A 16084-nucleotide genomic window follows, 5' to 3' on the forward strand; every position below is an offset into this window, starting at 1 on the left:
CTGGGGTGGTGGGGAACTCTATCAGCTGGTAAGGTTATGTTGTCCAACATGTGTTGATTCCCACATAAAAAAGAAGATTTTACATAAGGCAGTTAACTCAAAACAATAATAGAATAGTCCCTTATTGGGAACAATCCCATAGATGTTAATAGAAATTAAATCCATAAGGTTCTACAGACACTACTCTAAACATAAAAAGGCGCAGAGCTCACTGCATGTGAGACCTGAGTGAGGGGAGAAGCTGTATATAATTTTTTATGGCTCTCTAACACTGGAGATGACCACGGGCCAATTTGTCTCTCCACATAAGTTACTACCACTTCAGGGCTGGTCTAACTCAGCTGCTGAAGGCTCCAGAACTCGTCTGGCAGCTGGGAACATCCCCAGAGCAGAGATGTTCCAGTCATGCCCTCCATGCTCTATGCAGGGGGAATTCTCAGGCGGATGTGTGCAAAGCAGCACACATGGGTTGCAGCAGGCCTCAGTCTCAGACCCATTAAGAACAGCATTTATAAATTGCAGGGACAGAATTGTGCATCTGATTTTATCAGGCGATTATAAAACCTTATAGAAGAGAGTGCACTGGAGAACAATCCCCTTTCTTTAGGGCTTTTGACCCCAAATGCCTCTCGGAAGTCCCTAAGCATGTCCTCTGCTGTGTCCCTTTCTGAGGCGCTACACACTTCCCTGTGTGCTTGTCCTGCTTTGCAGGCTGGCATGGATCTACTGCTCTGCCTGTCCTCACCCCTCTTTGGGGCACCGTACACCCCTGGGGCAGTGCAGAGAGAGTAGTGCTTGTGCTTCCTGGAGAGCAAGGGCTGCAATGTGCCTAGCTCTTAGGTAGGTCCCCTGGTCCTATCTTGCCCTATACCACCTCCTTCCCCATTCCCTCTTCCCCCACCCCACCTGCCTTCCCTCATTTCCACTGTGCCCCCACCCCCAGCCTTAGCTATGGAGCTATGATTGAGTGGGCTCATATTCAAGGGCTTTGTTGTTTTAGTGACCTATATAACTCAAAAATACTTGACCAACTTTCTGCAAAGATTTGCAGAAAAATTTTCCTTGATGTTTAGAATACAGTTACATTTCAGGACAAACCATTTTTCTTAGCCTATGTTATAGAGGGAGTTAAAAATAGGGATTGTAAAGGAACCTTGTTACAACTTTACTATAGAGAAAATATTAATCTATGAGTCAATTGGTTCCCCTCCACTAAACTGGTACACAGTGCCACCTAGTGGTTATGGAAACACAATGAAATGTAAAAAGACTGAGGAGTACTTGTGGCACCTTAGAGACCAATACATTTGAGCATAAGCTTTCGTGGGCTAAAACCCACTTCATTGGATGATTAATACAAAGTTGATGTGGCTTCCATAAGTTAACTCATAGCTCTATCCTGGCTTTATTGGTGGGCGTAAATAAGTGAGGTCTGGTGCTACACTGTAAACGGTGACCGTGAGAGAGATTTTTCTGTAATGCTTAGGAAGAGATAGGTAGAGGGGTAGCCTACAAGGTAAATCGGGTTATTTGTATGTAGAAATTAAAGAAGTGAAATCTGCATGGATGTTACTCCCCGGGGGAATTCTGCCCCATTGCGCACATGCAAAATTCACCAATTTTGTTTTTTCTCCACAGAAAATACATTCTGCTGGAGAGGCGCCGCAGTTATGCCTTTCTCCCACCAGGGGCTGCTGTGGTGCCAGAACAGAGGCAGCTGCCTCACCGGCTATAGCAGTCGGCAGCCGACAGGGAGGATGACAGGCTGCATTCCTCACAGCGCCCTGCCCTGGGGGCCAAGTGAGGAGCCATGGGGCTATGGGTGGATAGATAGAGTGGGGCACATGGGGCTCCTGAGAGTGGGGGTCACATAGACTGGGATTCAGAAGGGCTAGTGGGTGGGCAGACTGGAGCGGGGGCTGAATAGGGAATGGGGGTGCAAGGCCACATGAGGACACATTGGGTGCAGGAACACATAGGAGAGGGGGGTGGCAGAATACATGGGGACAGGGGAGTAGGGCTGTCTGAGCGGAAGTGCCGGGACACATCAGGACAGGGGCAGATGTGCCTGACTGAATGAGAGAGGCTAGGGGTCAGCCAGGGTCTGCATGGGGGAGGCTCCCCAACTCCCTAACAATCCCTTCCCCCCCTAAAAAACTGTTCCATATTTCTCCCATCCATACCCAACTGCGTTACAGGTTCACTCCCAGGCTTCTTCCCAGCAATTACTTCCCTCTCCCTCAACTCCACCGCTACCCCTGACTACCCCAAGCCTTTACACTGCTTTTGAGGGCTGCGGGAAATATGTTTCTGAATTGTAGATTAAATGAATTATTACTTAAAATTCTGTATTAATATGCTTAGTAAGGAATCTATTTGTCAAAAAAACATTTCCTGAATCTTTGTTGTTGTCTGTATACAGGCATACTTGCAGACAGATATTTTGAAAAAATTTTTGACAAATAAAGTATGCAGAATTTTCCTGAATTTTAAAATATTCTGCACATTTTAATTTGTTTGGCACAGAATTACCCTAAGAGTAGCATGTGTGCATCGGTGTTTTAGATTTTTGGTTGGAGTGGAGATATGGGAAAAGAAGGTAGGTAGTTGAGGTTGAGAAGGGAAACTGATGAGTGGGGTGTAGGTGGGGGCACTGAATGACTTGATTGTACTACAAGTCTCTTTTTAATGGCCATAAGGAGCTTGGTTTTATGTCTCATCTGAAAGACAACTTCTCAAGCAACACAGTGCCCCTAACACCATGCTGGAGCTTAGTTTCAGGGCTGATGCAGAAGAATGACAACCACCTATTGAGTCACCATCCCCACTCTCTGCAGCACTCAAGTGTCCCTTAGAGGGCTCCCATCTGAATGCATCAGCAGCCTGTTTGTCTTGTGAGATCCAACAACACTGTAATTTCAGGTTGTATGGCTGGAAGCCAGAGTACTGACCGTAAAGGAGACAGCATTGCTCCAATTTGCGTCACAAACCTCGGTCTCTCTTAACTATGGGCTGAGCTGTATGTGAAATGTGGTAGCTCTGTTCAGTATCCTGCATGCATGCATAGCCTGTTGCGTAGTCAGACCAACCCTGTTACAGTGCTGTAATGAAACTACCCACCTGCTCCCAGGAAACAATAGAGTGACGTTCAGCTGGCTCCTTTTCCACAAATGTCACCTCATCGACTCCTGGAGAAGTTTCTATAAAACAAAAAGTAGAGCATGAGCAGATGTGACACCAAGTGCTACAATCTGTCTGGTTTTGTAAGCTAAGCAGAGTCAGGACTGATGTGAAGTTAAAGGGGAGACCTCTAACGAATACTGGGAGTAGGTGGTGCTCTTGTGTCAGTATTGAACCAATGCTCTGGCATTAGGGGGCATGGTGCTATTGAAGATACCATCCTTTCACTGAGACACAATAAAGACAAGGATCAGCAGCTTGATTCAAAGGATCCCATGGAAATTTCCATAAAAACAGAGGTTTAGCTCTGGTGTCCTGGCCAAACTCTCAAAGTCAGGTAATTATATTTTGCCTCTCTAAATGTGCCCTGTAGTTTTAGTTGGAGAAAGTATTTTTTGCTTGACTTGAGATGTTGTGCAGTGCTGCCATGATGTGTTAAAACTGCCGTGTTCCACTTCAGAGGTGGATGCACTTCAGTGGTTAAGTGATTCAGGGGCTGCTAACAGTGAGTTTTGAGAGGGAATTGGAAGGGGTTGAGGTACACTTGCCAGTCTTTAAAACCTTTAAACTTAATTATAATAAAAACTTCTTGACATAAACAAAACCCCTATAATTAACCTAGGTAACTGTAGGAGAGAATGCAGGCAGAAGCACAGCAGCAGAGTGGGGGCTATCCTGTTTATTGCGCTCCGTGTTGCATGTATGATTACTTGCCCTGTGAACGTATGGCATGTGTGTGCATTCGGTGCAAGAAGCTCCTGGCCCTCAGAGACCACGTACGGGCTTTGGAGGCCAGGGTGGTGGACTGAAGGAACTAAGAGAGGCAGAGAGGTATTGTGATGATGCTTTCTGGGACACTGTGGAATTGTCCCACCTCCGGTCAGACAGCCCCTGCACTGTTGAGGAGGAAGAAAGGCCCAGGGAAGCAGAGCAGTCAATGGGAGCAGAGGGAAACCTTCCCATAGTTGGGACCCTCCTTCCAGATGGTGCTGGGGTTGCCTCTCGCACTGAGGTTACCTCTCTGGGGGAGGGAACTCCAGTTGCTAGGAAAAGGCAGGTGTTAGTAATGGGAGATTCGATCACTAGAAACGTAGATAGCTGGGTTTGTGATGACCAGGAGAACCGTATGGTGACTTGCCTGCCTGGTGTGAAGGTTGTGGATCTCTCGAGGCATCTAGAAGACTTATGTGTAGTGCTGGGGAGGAGCTGGTGGTCGTGGTACATGTAGCTACCAATGACATAGGGAAGGGTAGGAGAGATGTCCTGGAAGCCAAATTTAGGCTGCTAGGGAAGAGGCTGAAATCCAGGACCTCTATGGTAGTACTCTCAGAAATGCTCCCAGTTCCACGTGCAGGGCCAGGTAGGCAGGCAGAGCTTCAGAGTCTCGATGCGTGGATGAGATGATGGTGTAGGGAGGAGGGGTTTAGATTTAATAGGAACTGGGGAAAATTTTGGGATAGGGGGAGCCTATACAGGAGAGATGGGCTCCACCTAAACCAAAGTGGATCCAGACTGCTGGCACTTAACATTAAAAAGGTTGCAGAGCAGTTTTTAAAACTAAGAGATGGGGGAAAGCCGACTGCTGCAGAGGAGCACATGGATCGGACAGAGACTTCTCTTAGGGGAGAGTCTATTGATGGAGATTCTCTAGGTTTTAGTCAGGACGAGAGGATAGAGGAGGATAAAATATGGACCAGATCAGATGAGACACATTCACATAAAAAAAGAATCTGACATGTCAGAAAAGGGCAGACAAATAAACAGAGACAAGTTTTTTAAGTGCTTGTACACAAATGCTAGAAGTCTAAATAATAATATGGGTGAACTAGAGTGCCTCGAGTTAGAGGAGGATATTGATATAATAGGCATCACAGAAACCTGGTGGACTGAGGACAATCAATGGGACACAATCATTCCGGGGTACAAAATATATTGGAAGGACAGAACAGGTTGTGTGTGTGTGGCAGGGGGGATTAGTGGCACTATATGTGAAAGAAAATGTAGAATCAAATGAAGTAAAAAATCTTAAATGAATCCACATGTTCGACAGAATCTCTATGGATAGTAATTTCATGCTCTAATAAGAATATAACAATAAGGAACTATTATCGACCTCCTGACCAGGACAGTGAAGATGAAATGTTAAGGGAGATTAGAGAGGCTATCAAAATAAAGAACTCAATAATAGTGGGAGATTATCCCCATATGTACGTGTCACCTCAGGATGAAATGGCAGAGACAAAATTTCTTGATACTTTAAATGACTGCTTCCTGGAGCAGCTGGTACGGGAACCCACAAGGGGAGAGGCAATTCTCGATTTAGTCCTGAGTGGAGCGCAGGAGCTGGTCCAAGAGGAAACTATAACAGGACCGCTTGGAAATAGTGACCATAATATAACAACATTTAACATTTCTGTGGTGGGAAGAACACCTCAGCAGCCCAACACTGTGGGATTTAATTTCAGAAAGGGGAACTATGCAAAAATGAGCTGCATGGACACTTTTCAAAGACACCATAATAAAGGCCCAACTTAAATGTATACCCCACATTAAAAAACACAGTAAAAGAACTAAGAAAGAGCCATCGTGGCTTAACAGCCATGTAAAAGAAGCATTGAGAGATAAAAAGGCATCTTTTAAAAAGTGAAAGTTTTCACCTAGTACTCATCTAATGAGGTGAATAGAAAGGAAAATAAACACTGCCAAATTAAGTGTAAAAATGTAGTAAGAAATACCAAAAAGGAGGTTGAAGAACAGCTAGCCAAAAACTCAAAAGGTAATAACAAAATGTTTTTTAAGTACATCAGAAAAACCAGTGGGGCCCCTGGACGATTGAGATACAAAAGGAGCACTTAAAGACGATAAAGTCATTACAGAGAAACTAAATGAATTCTTCGCTTCAGTCTTCATGGCTGAGGACGTTAGGGAGATTCCCAAACCTGAGTCGTCCTTTGTAGGTGACAAATCTGAGGAATTGTCACAGATTGAAGTGTCACTGGAGGAGTTTTTCCCCAGTACTGAGCGTTTTGTTCTAACACAGGGGTGGGCAAACTTTTTGGCCCAAGGGCCACATTGGGGAATAGAAATTGTATGGCGGGCCATGAGTGCTCACAAAATTGGGGTTGGGGTGCGGGCTCTGGAGTGGGGCTGGGAATAAGAGGTTTGGGGTGTAGGAGGGTGCTCCAAGCTGGGATCGAGGGGTTTGGAGAGTCGGGGGGGGATCAGGGCTGGGGAGGTTGGGGTATGGGGAGAGGCTCAGGGGGTGCAGGCACCACACGGGGCTTACCTCAAATGGCTCCCAGAAACAGTGGCATGTCCCTTCTCCAGCTCCTACATGGGAGCGTGGCCAGGCAGCTTTGCACGCTGTCCCATCTTCAGGCACCAGAGCGCATAGGAGCTGGAGCGGGGCCATGCCGCAACTTCTGGGAGCTGCGTAGTGCGGCCCCTGACCCTGTGCTCTGTCTGGAGCGGGGCCGAGCTGTGTGGTGCGGCCCCCGACCCTGCCGTTGAGCTGCGTGGTGTGGCCCCAACCCAGCGCCCCGGCTGGAGCGCCGCCAAGCCACGTGGTGTGGCTCGTAGGCCGGCTTAAAATGGCTCACGGGCTGGATCCGGCCTGTGGCCCATAGTTTGCCCACCCTTATTCTAACAGGTGGGTCACCCAGAGTTTTTCTATCACTTTGACAGTGGCAGTCAATATAAGGAAGTTTGACTTCTGTTCAGAGTTGCTAGTCAGAAGAGTTTGCGCTACATTACCTGATGCTTTCAAGGACAACATATATACAGCAATAACTCTAATCTGAAGTGGTATATTCCAGATTCATGGATACATCCTGGACATAAACATTAGCTGTATGGAAAAGGATAAGGAGACTGACTATGGACCTAATCCTGAGGGCTTTTTTTGTTGAGGGGTTACATTTGTTGGGGGGTGTTTGCACCATTGAAATTCATCCCCTCTGGCCAGCGCAGGGCGCTGCCTTCAGAAGACTTTCTGCTCCTTTGCCCAGTTTCATTTCAAATAGTCGTGTGTGTGTGTGTGTGTGTGAAGTTAGTTCTTGCTGGACTATATGTCCTCTAAATGGGGATTCTATCCTGCATTTGAAGGGGTGATAATGTAGAACCTATGATCTGACAAGCCTTTTCCATCTAAGTTCTGCATGTCTTATAACAAGTTCACAGATCATATTAATGGAATAATTGTTATTTCTATGATCAAAGAAAACAGCGGGGACATTTAATTCATCTTGCACAAAGGCTCAACTGGGATGGTGGAAGATTCAGTGTTGTATCAGTCACAGGAAGATGTAAAGTGATGAATGAACTGCAAGTTCTAAAGGAGTCTGTACCAAATCCAAGAGCAAAAGGAAAAGAAACTGTATCTTAAAAACATGAATGTTATATTTAAAAATATCCTATGGGTAAATTGAAAATCATACTTAACAGATAAGTATGGATGGGAGCAACATTAAACATGGAGAAGAAAAAAAAAATCTGCCATGGACACCTTCTTGGAATCCAGATGGAAGAAATCAAGAGGCCTATCACGTTAGGCTAATGATATGGATAAAGCTGAACAAATCCAGGAGGGAAGTCTCTCAAATATTCTGAATTAGGATCACAATTATCTCTTCCATTTATTTCGCACCTTTCACCTGGAAGGTTCCCAAACCACTCTACAAACTTTATAAGAGAGACCTGATCTAATGGCCTGAACACAAGGTTGGGAGTTGGGAACTCCCATACTATAAATTACAATTCTTGCTCTGTTACTGATTCCCCCCTCTAGCCTTTGTCAAGTCTCAAGTTTTCAGTAAAGTGGGGTGAATAATGAAGTTCTTTCCTCATGGGGTGTTGTAGGTATTCAAGTGTGGTTCGGCGCTGAAAAGTGACTGTAAAAACCACATCGGGGTTCCATGTTTTCTGTATTTTCAAATCAAGCGTGTTTAGTTTACAAGCAAGAAAATGGACAGTTTTGTTAGGTTCTTTCTAACTGCCATCCCTGAAAATGCTTTGGAGAATGAATCAATGGTGTTTCCTTCCAGAGTGTCATCACCAGGCATATAGTTTCTGCAGGCTACAGTAGGCCCTGAGTGACAGGTGTGAAACCCCACTGCCCTCAAATTATAACCCCTGTAACACCTGCGAAAACTCATAGTCTTCAGCAGGTTTCAACAGAGGTTGGAGCTTCGTATACAATTCTGCACAGGAGACACAAAAAGGAAGAGAATTTGTAAAATGGGGACCACAGCATTTACCTGTGTAAGCTGCCCGGGACAGTATGTGCAACAGCTTTAAAATGGGCATGCCTGGTTTTAAGGAAATACAACCATCTTCCACACAATAAAAATGTTCCACTAACTCAGTGGCTCTCAAACTTTTTTTTTTTTTACTAGTGACCCCTTTCACACAGTAAGCCTCTGAGTGCGACCCCCTCCCATAAATACATAAAAAAGTGTTTTTAATTTAACACCATTATAACTGCTGGAGTCAAAGCGGGGTTAGGGTGGAGGTTGACAGCTTGCAACCCCCGATGTAATAAGCTCATGACCCCCTGAGGGGTCCCGACCCCCAGTTTGAGAACTCCTGCACTACCTCAACAGAAGTAAAAAGGCTCATCGCTGCTCTTGTGCCATTTTATGCAGAATAATGATCTGTGACTTTTATGAGCCCTTCAGAGGGAGAAGGCAAACTAAAAGAACAAGACACTTTGTATTGGTCTGAGCCCCTGAATAAGGCATCTTCAGAATTCAAGTATCCTTTGTTACCTGAAGGTTGGCTACAAAAAGTATATAACACAAACTCCCTATAGGGAAAAAAAAATAGGATCGCCTTGTTAAATTGTTGCAATTTTAGTGTTCAGCAAAGGAACCACATTAAAATCTTGAAAGTGTGGAAAAAGTAGCACCACACTGCTTATGACAACACAAATCCCAGACAAGCACAAAGAGAGGAGGGGAGGATCTATTCCCTAGAACTAGGAATCACTTTCAGAGTGAAAGAATCAGATGGTTTAGAGGTGGGGTAGAGAAGCCTCTGCTGGGATCAAGGGTCCCATTGCAGCCAGAACCCCCACAACAATCCCCTGTGCATCCAGATCCCACCCGCACCCGGATCCCCCACTGAGCTGTCCGCACCCAGATTGCCCCACACAGAACTCTCTCAACCCACACCCACCTCCCCCCACACTAAGCCCCCTGGGATCCTGCCTTTCTGAGCCTGCCTGCCCATACCTGGTGCACTCGGCATGGAGGGGCAAGGCCCGGGGGTATTTCTAGACAGGCCCGGTCCTTGCGCTGTGTCAGGGTTGTGTGCAGCCTCATTGCTGAATCTGTGTCCGGGGGGAGTGGGGGAGCTGCACAGTGATCTCCCACCTCTGTGCAGCCAGTGGCCTGTGCTCCCCACTGCCAGGCTGGAGCCTCCACATTTATTTGAGAAATAAAATTTGCAGAATTTTAAAATATTGTGCATGGAATTTTTAAATTTTTGGTGCAGAATCCCTTCACAACTAATTGGATTTGGTCACCAATTAGACATGATGTGATGTGACAAGGAAAAATTTCTGGAGGAGTGAGTATACTAGACAGCTGCCGAGAGTTACCACAACAATTAGTCATCAGAGATACATGTCAGAATCATGTATATCTCATGTGAGAAAGAAAGTTAAGGAAAAAAACCAACCCCTCTAAGCTCAGTTCCGTGCACTGTGTTCAGTACTGCTAACCCCAAGCTTTCAAAAACTGACATTTTAAACCAATCATATTTTTTTTTTAAAAGTCAGTTCTTTTTTCTTTGCCTTCTGGTTTCTAGTTTCTTCCTGTGCACCATGTGCTGTAGGTCCAGTTAGTCAGCTGAGACTGTCTCTGCCGGGGGTACTTGTAGCTCACCCAAAGCTACATTTCAGGGGTAGGGACAAATACAGCTCCCTGACTGGACCTCTCATACAGTACCATGGCTCTGCCCAGACATGGAATTCATAGAGTCTACAGCAAGTGGAGGACTTCACTGAATTAATTCCTATTTGAACTAGAGCATAGCTTTCAGAAAAACCCAATCTTGATTTAAAGATTTCCACTGATGGATAGTCTATTAGAACCCCAGTAAATGATTCCAGTGGTTAGTTACTCTTACTGCTAAAAATTTACACTTTGTTTCCAGTCTGAATTTGTCTAGCTTGGACTTTCCAGTCATTGGATCATGTTACACCTTCCTTTGCTAGACTAAAGAGCCGGTTATCAAATATCTGTTCCCCACACAGGTTCTTATAAACTGTGATCAAGCCACCCTTAAAGAGAAGGTTAAGCTAAATAGGTTGACCTCTTTGAGTCTCTCGCTATAAGGCAGGTTTTCCAATCCGTGAATCATTCTCACGGCTCTTCTCTGACCCCTCTCCAATTTATCAACATCCCTTCTTGAACGGTGGGCATCAGAACTGGACACGGTATTGCAGCAGCGGTAGAATAACTTCTCTACTCCACTTTGAGATCCCCCCCTCTTTGTTCATCCTAGGATGACGTTAGCTTTTTTTGGCCACAGCCTGGCACTGGGAGTTAAGGGGATTTGGCACTGGCTGCTCTCGGGTTTAAAACAGGAGGTGTGTAAGTCAGTGGGAGCTCTTAGGGGCAGGGCCCATCTGTTGCTGTGTGTCACAGAATCTCAGGGTGGGAAGGGACCTCAGGAGGTATCTAGTCCAGCCCCCTGCTCAAAGCAGGACCAATCCCCAGGCAGATTTTTGCCCCAGTTCCCTACGTGGCCCCCTCAAGGATTGAGCTCACCACCCTGGGATTAGCAGCCAATGCTCAAACCACGGAGCTGTCCCTCCCCCCAGGGCCCCAGCGGGGTTTTGCCTCAGACCCCAATAATGCGAGGCTGCGGGCATCGTGGCTGGCAGGCGGGCTGTGCCCATGGAGCCGCCGTGGAGCTCGTAGGCAGCCTGTGAGTCCCACCGCCAGCCCCCAACCACCATGGCAGCCCGGCCGCCGTTTCCATGCCAACGCGGCGACCCAGGGCAGCGCTGGGCCCTCGGCCGGTCCCTCACTCACCTAATATCCGGATGACCCCCAGGGTGAGCCTGTCCAGAGAGGGCTTGAGGCTGCCGTAGGGCTTGTCCTCCATCCTCAGCACGCCCCTAGGCAGAGAGAGGGGAATGAAGCTGAACTTGTCCCCGCTCGCGCCCTGTACCGGAGGCTGCGCAGCGAGGAACTCTGGGAGCTGTAGTTTCCTTCCTAGGGGACGATCGGCCCGTTGGGAGCGGTGCCTCCTGGGATTTGGAGTTCGCTGAGAGCGGCTTTCCCTGGGCCGGAACACGTAGGGAGAAATACAGCTCCCAGAATGCGCCGCTCTTCCGGGTAACAGCACAGCCCCTCCCGTGGCTTGGCTTCGCTCGGCTGTAGCAGGACCAAGCTGGGGTCGGCGAGCCAATGGGCTGCGAGCGCTGGGGGGCGGCGGGGGTACTCTGGGAGTGGCGGTTGTTTCAAGATGGCGGATGTGGCCGCTGGGCCCGGAGGAGCCGTTTACTGGAGCAGGGACAGTATCCTTCGCGGAGCGCTTAGGCGGCAGCGGGCGGGGGCAGAGCAGAGGCCGGGCGGGGCCGAGCCTGTAGGAGACTTGGGTGTTGGGGGGCGGGGCTGAGCCTGTAGGAGACTTGGGTGTTGGGGGGCTGAACCTGTAGGAGACTTGGGTGTTGGGGCTGAGCCTGTACCTCTAGGAGACAGGGGTGTTGGGGGGGCGGGGCTGAGCCTGTAGGAGACTTGGGTGTTGGTGGGGGGGGGTTGAGCCTGTGCCTGTAGGAGACAGGGGTGTTGGGGGAGGGGCAGGGCTGAGCCTGTAGGAGATGGGAGGTTGGGGGGTGGGGCTGAGTCTGTACCTGTAGGAGACTGGGATGTTGGGGGACAGGGGGGCTGAACCTATGCCTGTAGGAGACAGGGGTGTTGGGGGGGGGGAGAAACTGAGCCTGGAGGAGACATGGGGGCTGGGGGCTCAACCTGTAGGATGGTCCAGTGGTTAGGGCATTAGATTGTGGGAGACCTGGATTCGATTCCCTGCTCTGCCACAAACATCCCGGGTAGCTGTGGATAAGTTACTTAAGCTCTCTGTGTCTCAGTTCCCTGGGTGTAAAATGGGGATAACACTAGTGTGTGTGTGAGAGGATAAATACATTCGAGATTGTGAGGTGCTCAGCTACTATGGTGATGAGGGCCGTTTAAGTACCTGAGGGAGGAGACATAGAGGCTGAGGTCCTTCTGCACGTGGGGAGGTGCACACAGATTGTGTATGTGTGTGTGTAAAGACCCTGGGGTTGTTTCATCTCATGGGGATGAAATATAGGGATCAACCTGGGCTGGGAAGAGTGTCCTGTCCCAGCCTGTCATATGTATGGATGGAGTTGGAGGAGTATCTCAGCCCATCTTGGCAGTGGGGTTGGGCACGTGTGTACATGGTTGTGTGCTATCTCAGTGGGAGTTGATATGAACTGTTCTGGGGACATTTGGTGGGGAACACACAGACTGGGAGGTGTCTCAGCTTGGAAGGTGCTCCTGCTCTGTAATACAGTGAATGGCCCTTGCAGGTGGTTTTGTTGGCTCATGCACCATACCTAGTGCCACAGCATGGCTGTTTTATGGAAATGTTGGTTGTTGCCATGACATTGTTATTTTAGTCTAAGCTTTGCATGGTGGGGAAAAAGTTGTCCAATGAGCATCTTGATCCCAGCCGAGGCTTCTTGGATCAAGATGGTACATAAGGACAGCGACTTCTTGTCTCCCCTGCGGGCCACTGCATTCAGCATGTGCAATTAGCTACATTTTTCACAGCTCACGGTGAGTTGTAAGTGTCAGTGTTTATCTGGGCAGAGTTTATACGGTGGTGTTGTAGCTGTGTCAGTCCCAGGATATTAGAGAGACAAGGTAGGTGAGGTAACATCATTTATTGGACCAACTTCTGTTGATGAGAGAGACAAGCTTTCGAGGTACACAGAGCTCTTCCTCAGGACTGGGAATGAGAACGATGGTTTGTAAATATTGCCCTGCAGTATTTGAGACCCAAACATTGCGGACAAAGAACATGAAAGTGAGACAATTGAGGAACTGATGTAATTGAGTTTCATTGTCCATGAGAAGAAAAATCAGAAAAAGTAAACAGCGTAAATAGTGATGCAAGTTGGACTCCTGCAATTCTTTCAATCAAAGGTGTGCTTAATAATTTATTTTGCAAACAAACATCTTTACCGCTGCTTATTGACACTGTCTCTTTAAAGAGACAAGGTGGGTGAGGTAGTGTCTTTATTGGTTTAACCTCTGTTGGTGAGAAACAAGGTTACACATGACCTGAAGAAGAGCGCTGTGTAAACTCAAAAGCTTGTCTCTCTCACCAACAGAAGTTGGTCCAATGAAAGCTGTTACCTCACCCACCTTGTCTCTTTAAGATCCTGGAACTGATACCACTACAACAAAACTGCATACTGTCTCTTTAAAGAAGAGACTCTAAAGGCCACACCCTGCTCTGGATTCTGCTTTTTTTTGTGCTCTTATCTTTAGACTAATTTATATGAGGCAGGGATTTTGGCTCTGTAGGCACTACTGTAATACAAATAATATGTTGCCCAGTTCCAGGTGCTTTTAGAGGGCTAGATATAGTAAATTGTATTTATGATTGTGACAACCAGTTATTTGAACATTTCTGAATTAGCTTTCTTCACAAATAACTGCCTGAAACCAAATCTAAATCTCCTGCGTAAACAAATACATGAAAAGTCCCTAGACATTCAACTCTCATCTATCCTTTGAGGAAAGATCAGCTGAGAATGACCAACTTCCTTTTAAATCTTTGTTTCCTTTTAGCTTAATGATCTTGTCATATACCTTGTGCACTGTGTAGTGGTATGTGGTTCAGTGTCAGTGTGACTACATACATAAGTCTCAGCAATTTGCCTTCCCTGTCTGTCCCAAGAGATTCCTTATATAATGTTAGCTTTAGTCTAGTTCAAATAAATATTGTGTTGCTTCATTACCTTAATACTTGGAGTTGCAACTGGGGCTGGTCCTGTGAATCTTTTGTAAAGATGACCTCTGAGATGATCTTTAGATGAAAGCTAGTACATACAGAGTGCATATGTGAGTAAGTGTCTTCTTTCGAAGTTGGCATTCATGTTTTGTTCTGGTCAAGTTTGTCCTGCAATAGATGCTTTCTAAATGGTGGAGACCCATAAAAGGCATCGGGTCAATAATTTTTTTGCAAATCACAGATTTAAAGGTGCATTTTCATATTTCTTTTTGTAGATCTCAGCTTGGATTTTTTTTCTCTGATTTGTTTTCCTTTAATGAAATTGCATACAGTTTCTGATGAAGATCAGCCAGTGGTGTATGTGCCAGGTATGATTTCCTAATAATTGTAAATGACACTTTGTCAAGTGAAACATTGCTGTGATTTTTCAGTTTTGTATTTTTCAGTTGCACATGAGACATAGAACCTGCCTGTGTTGGGACATAAAGGATTATAGTAGAGGATCTATGGCTCACTGATTATAAAAGTATACAGTAGAAGATGAATTGTTTTAGGGACTCATTCCGATGTAGTCGTACGGCACAGTTCTGTCTAATCTGTGGTGTAGGCTGAATCTTAATTGTGTCTCTGTTAAAGAATTGAACATCTCTAAATGCTTGAACATCTCTTAGCGAGTTTTGGGGCAAGATGAATTAAATGCAGATCGATCCAGTCTATAATAAAAGATGGAACTGTTGTACATTTAGTTTAGATGGCGGTATTAATTGTCCCAGAATTTATAATCATATTAACTGTTTTCAAACAGAGCCTTAAAACAGGTATAACAAGGTTGTGTCTTTGCCTGATCCTAAAATATATGCATGTAACACATAACATGAGCAAGGTGTGTGTGTGTGTTTACGGAATTGGGCTGCAAACTGCATTGAGAAACCATGTGATCGAGGTTTGGACCAGCACAGTTGACATTTTTTTTTTTTTTTTAAAATAAAACCCTGGTTATGCAAGGTAGAGGGCCTATGTTACTGCGGAATTAAAACATGGCTGAATGTGATTGTAGCTAGTATGGCTCAAGCCCAGGTGATGGCAGGGCCTAACAGTCTGTGACCTTGAGAGGAAAGTTTATAATTTTAGGATAACTTTCTGGATTTACAGCAGAAATAGTTCATAATGCAGACCAAAAAAAAATCAGACAACTTTAGGAACTCTGTCCCCTCTAAATGGGGGTGAGGAGTGGGATGGGAGAGAGGGATTAACTTTTGAAATCTCCATCCAAAAAATAAATGTACCAAGTTTGCTAATATAAGTAAGAAATATTTAAAACTGCCTGGTACCTCTAAAGAGTGATAAAAATTTGGTTCTTAGGGTTCTAAAGACCTGAGTCATCAGAGCTTACTACATAGCTACTGGCAGTGGAGCTGAACTAATGTTAGCAATAGTGAAAATCTCTATAGTGTTCACACAGTAGTCAGGGTGCTAACCTAAGACTTGGGAGGCCTGGGTTGAGTTCCTTGTTCTGCAACAGACTTCCTTTGTGGCCCTGGGCAAGTCATTTAGCCTCTCTGTGCCTTGCTTCTCTCTCTTTCATGTAGGGTTAATGGCACTTCCCTACCTCTCAGGGGTATTGAGGATAAATACATTAAAGATTGTGAAGCATTTTGAGATGTACTGATGAAAAGCTCCCAGATAAGAACCAGGTATTGTGGTTACCCATAAGTTTGACATGAGGAACAAACATCATTAATCTTGGGCAAAAATATACAGCAACAATATATATGTAGGCTTGGCAGAATTCTTTTTTTTAATAATTTCGATGGATAATATCACTTTTTATTTTTAAGCATTTTTAGATTTTTATTGATAAATTTTCAGAGTTGTGAGTAATTATGGAGGGGTCAGACACTAGTTA

The 16084-nt window shown here is 45.9% G+C and overlaps 2 protein-coding genes across 9 annotated transcripts in view; one reads left to right on the top strand and one right to left on the bottom strand.

The window, feature by feature from the left end:
• The window catches only part of TPGS2 (tubulin polyglutamylase complex subunit 2), a 28593-nt gene extending 17149 nt beyond the window's left edge, over window positions 1-11444 (bottom strand). The window contains exons 1-2 of one of the 5 annotated variants that reach the window (XM_045020563.1): window positions 11220-11413; window positions 3121-3200 (exon numbers count right to left, since the gene is read on the bottom strand). In XM_045020563.1, the coding sequence (XP_044876498.1) occupies window positions 3121-3200; window positions 11220-11292 (153 nt within the window). In that variant the 5' untranslated portion in view covers window positions 11293-11413. Of the gene's footprint in view, window positions 1-3120; window positions 3201-11219 lie in introns of all 5 variants that reach the window. The other 4 variants (XM_045020568.1, XM_045020564.1, XM_045020566.1 and 1 more) reach the window with 4 other exon arrangements.
• Window positions 11313-16084, top strand: part of KIAA1328 (KIAA1328 ortholog) — a 250571-nt gene continuing 245799 nt past the window's right edge. For 2 of the 4 annotated variants that reach the window (XM_045020558.1, XM_045020561.1), the window contains exons 1-2: window positions 11575-11707; window positions 14511-14546. In XM_045020558.1, the coding sequence (XP_044876493.1) occupies window positions 11656-11707; window positions 14511-14546 (88 nt within the window). In that variant the 5' untranslated portion in view covers window positions 11575-11655. Of the gene's footprint in view, window positions 11526-11574; window positions 11776-14510; window positions 14547-16084 lie in introns of those variants that run through there. The other 2 variants (XM_045020559.1, XM_045020560.1) reach the window with 2 other exon arrangements.

Source organism: Mauremys mutica, chromosome 6 (assembly GCF_020497125.1).
Source record: "Mauremys mutica isolate MM-2020 ecotype Southern chromosome 6, ASM2049712v1, whole genome shotgun sequence".
Taxonomy (NCBI): Eukaryota; Metazoa; Chordata; order Testudines; family Geoemydidae; genus Mauremys; species Mauremys mutica.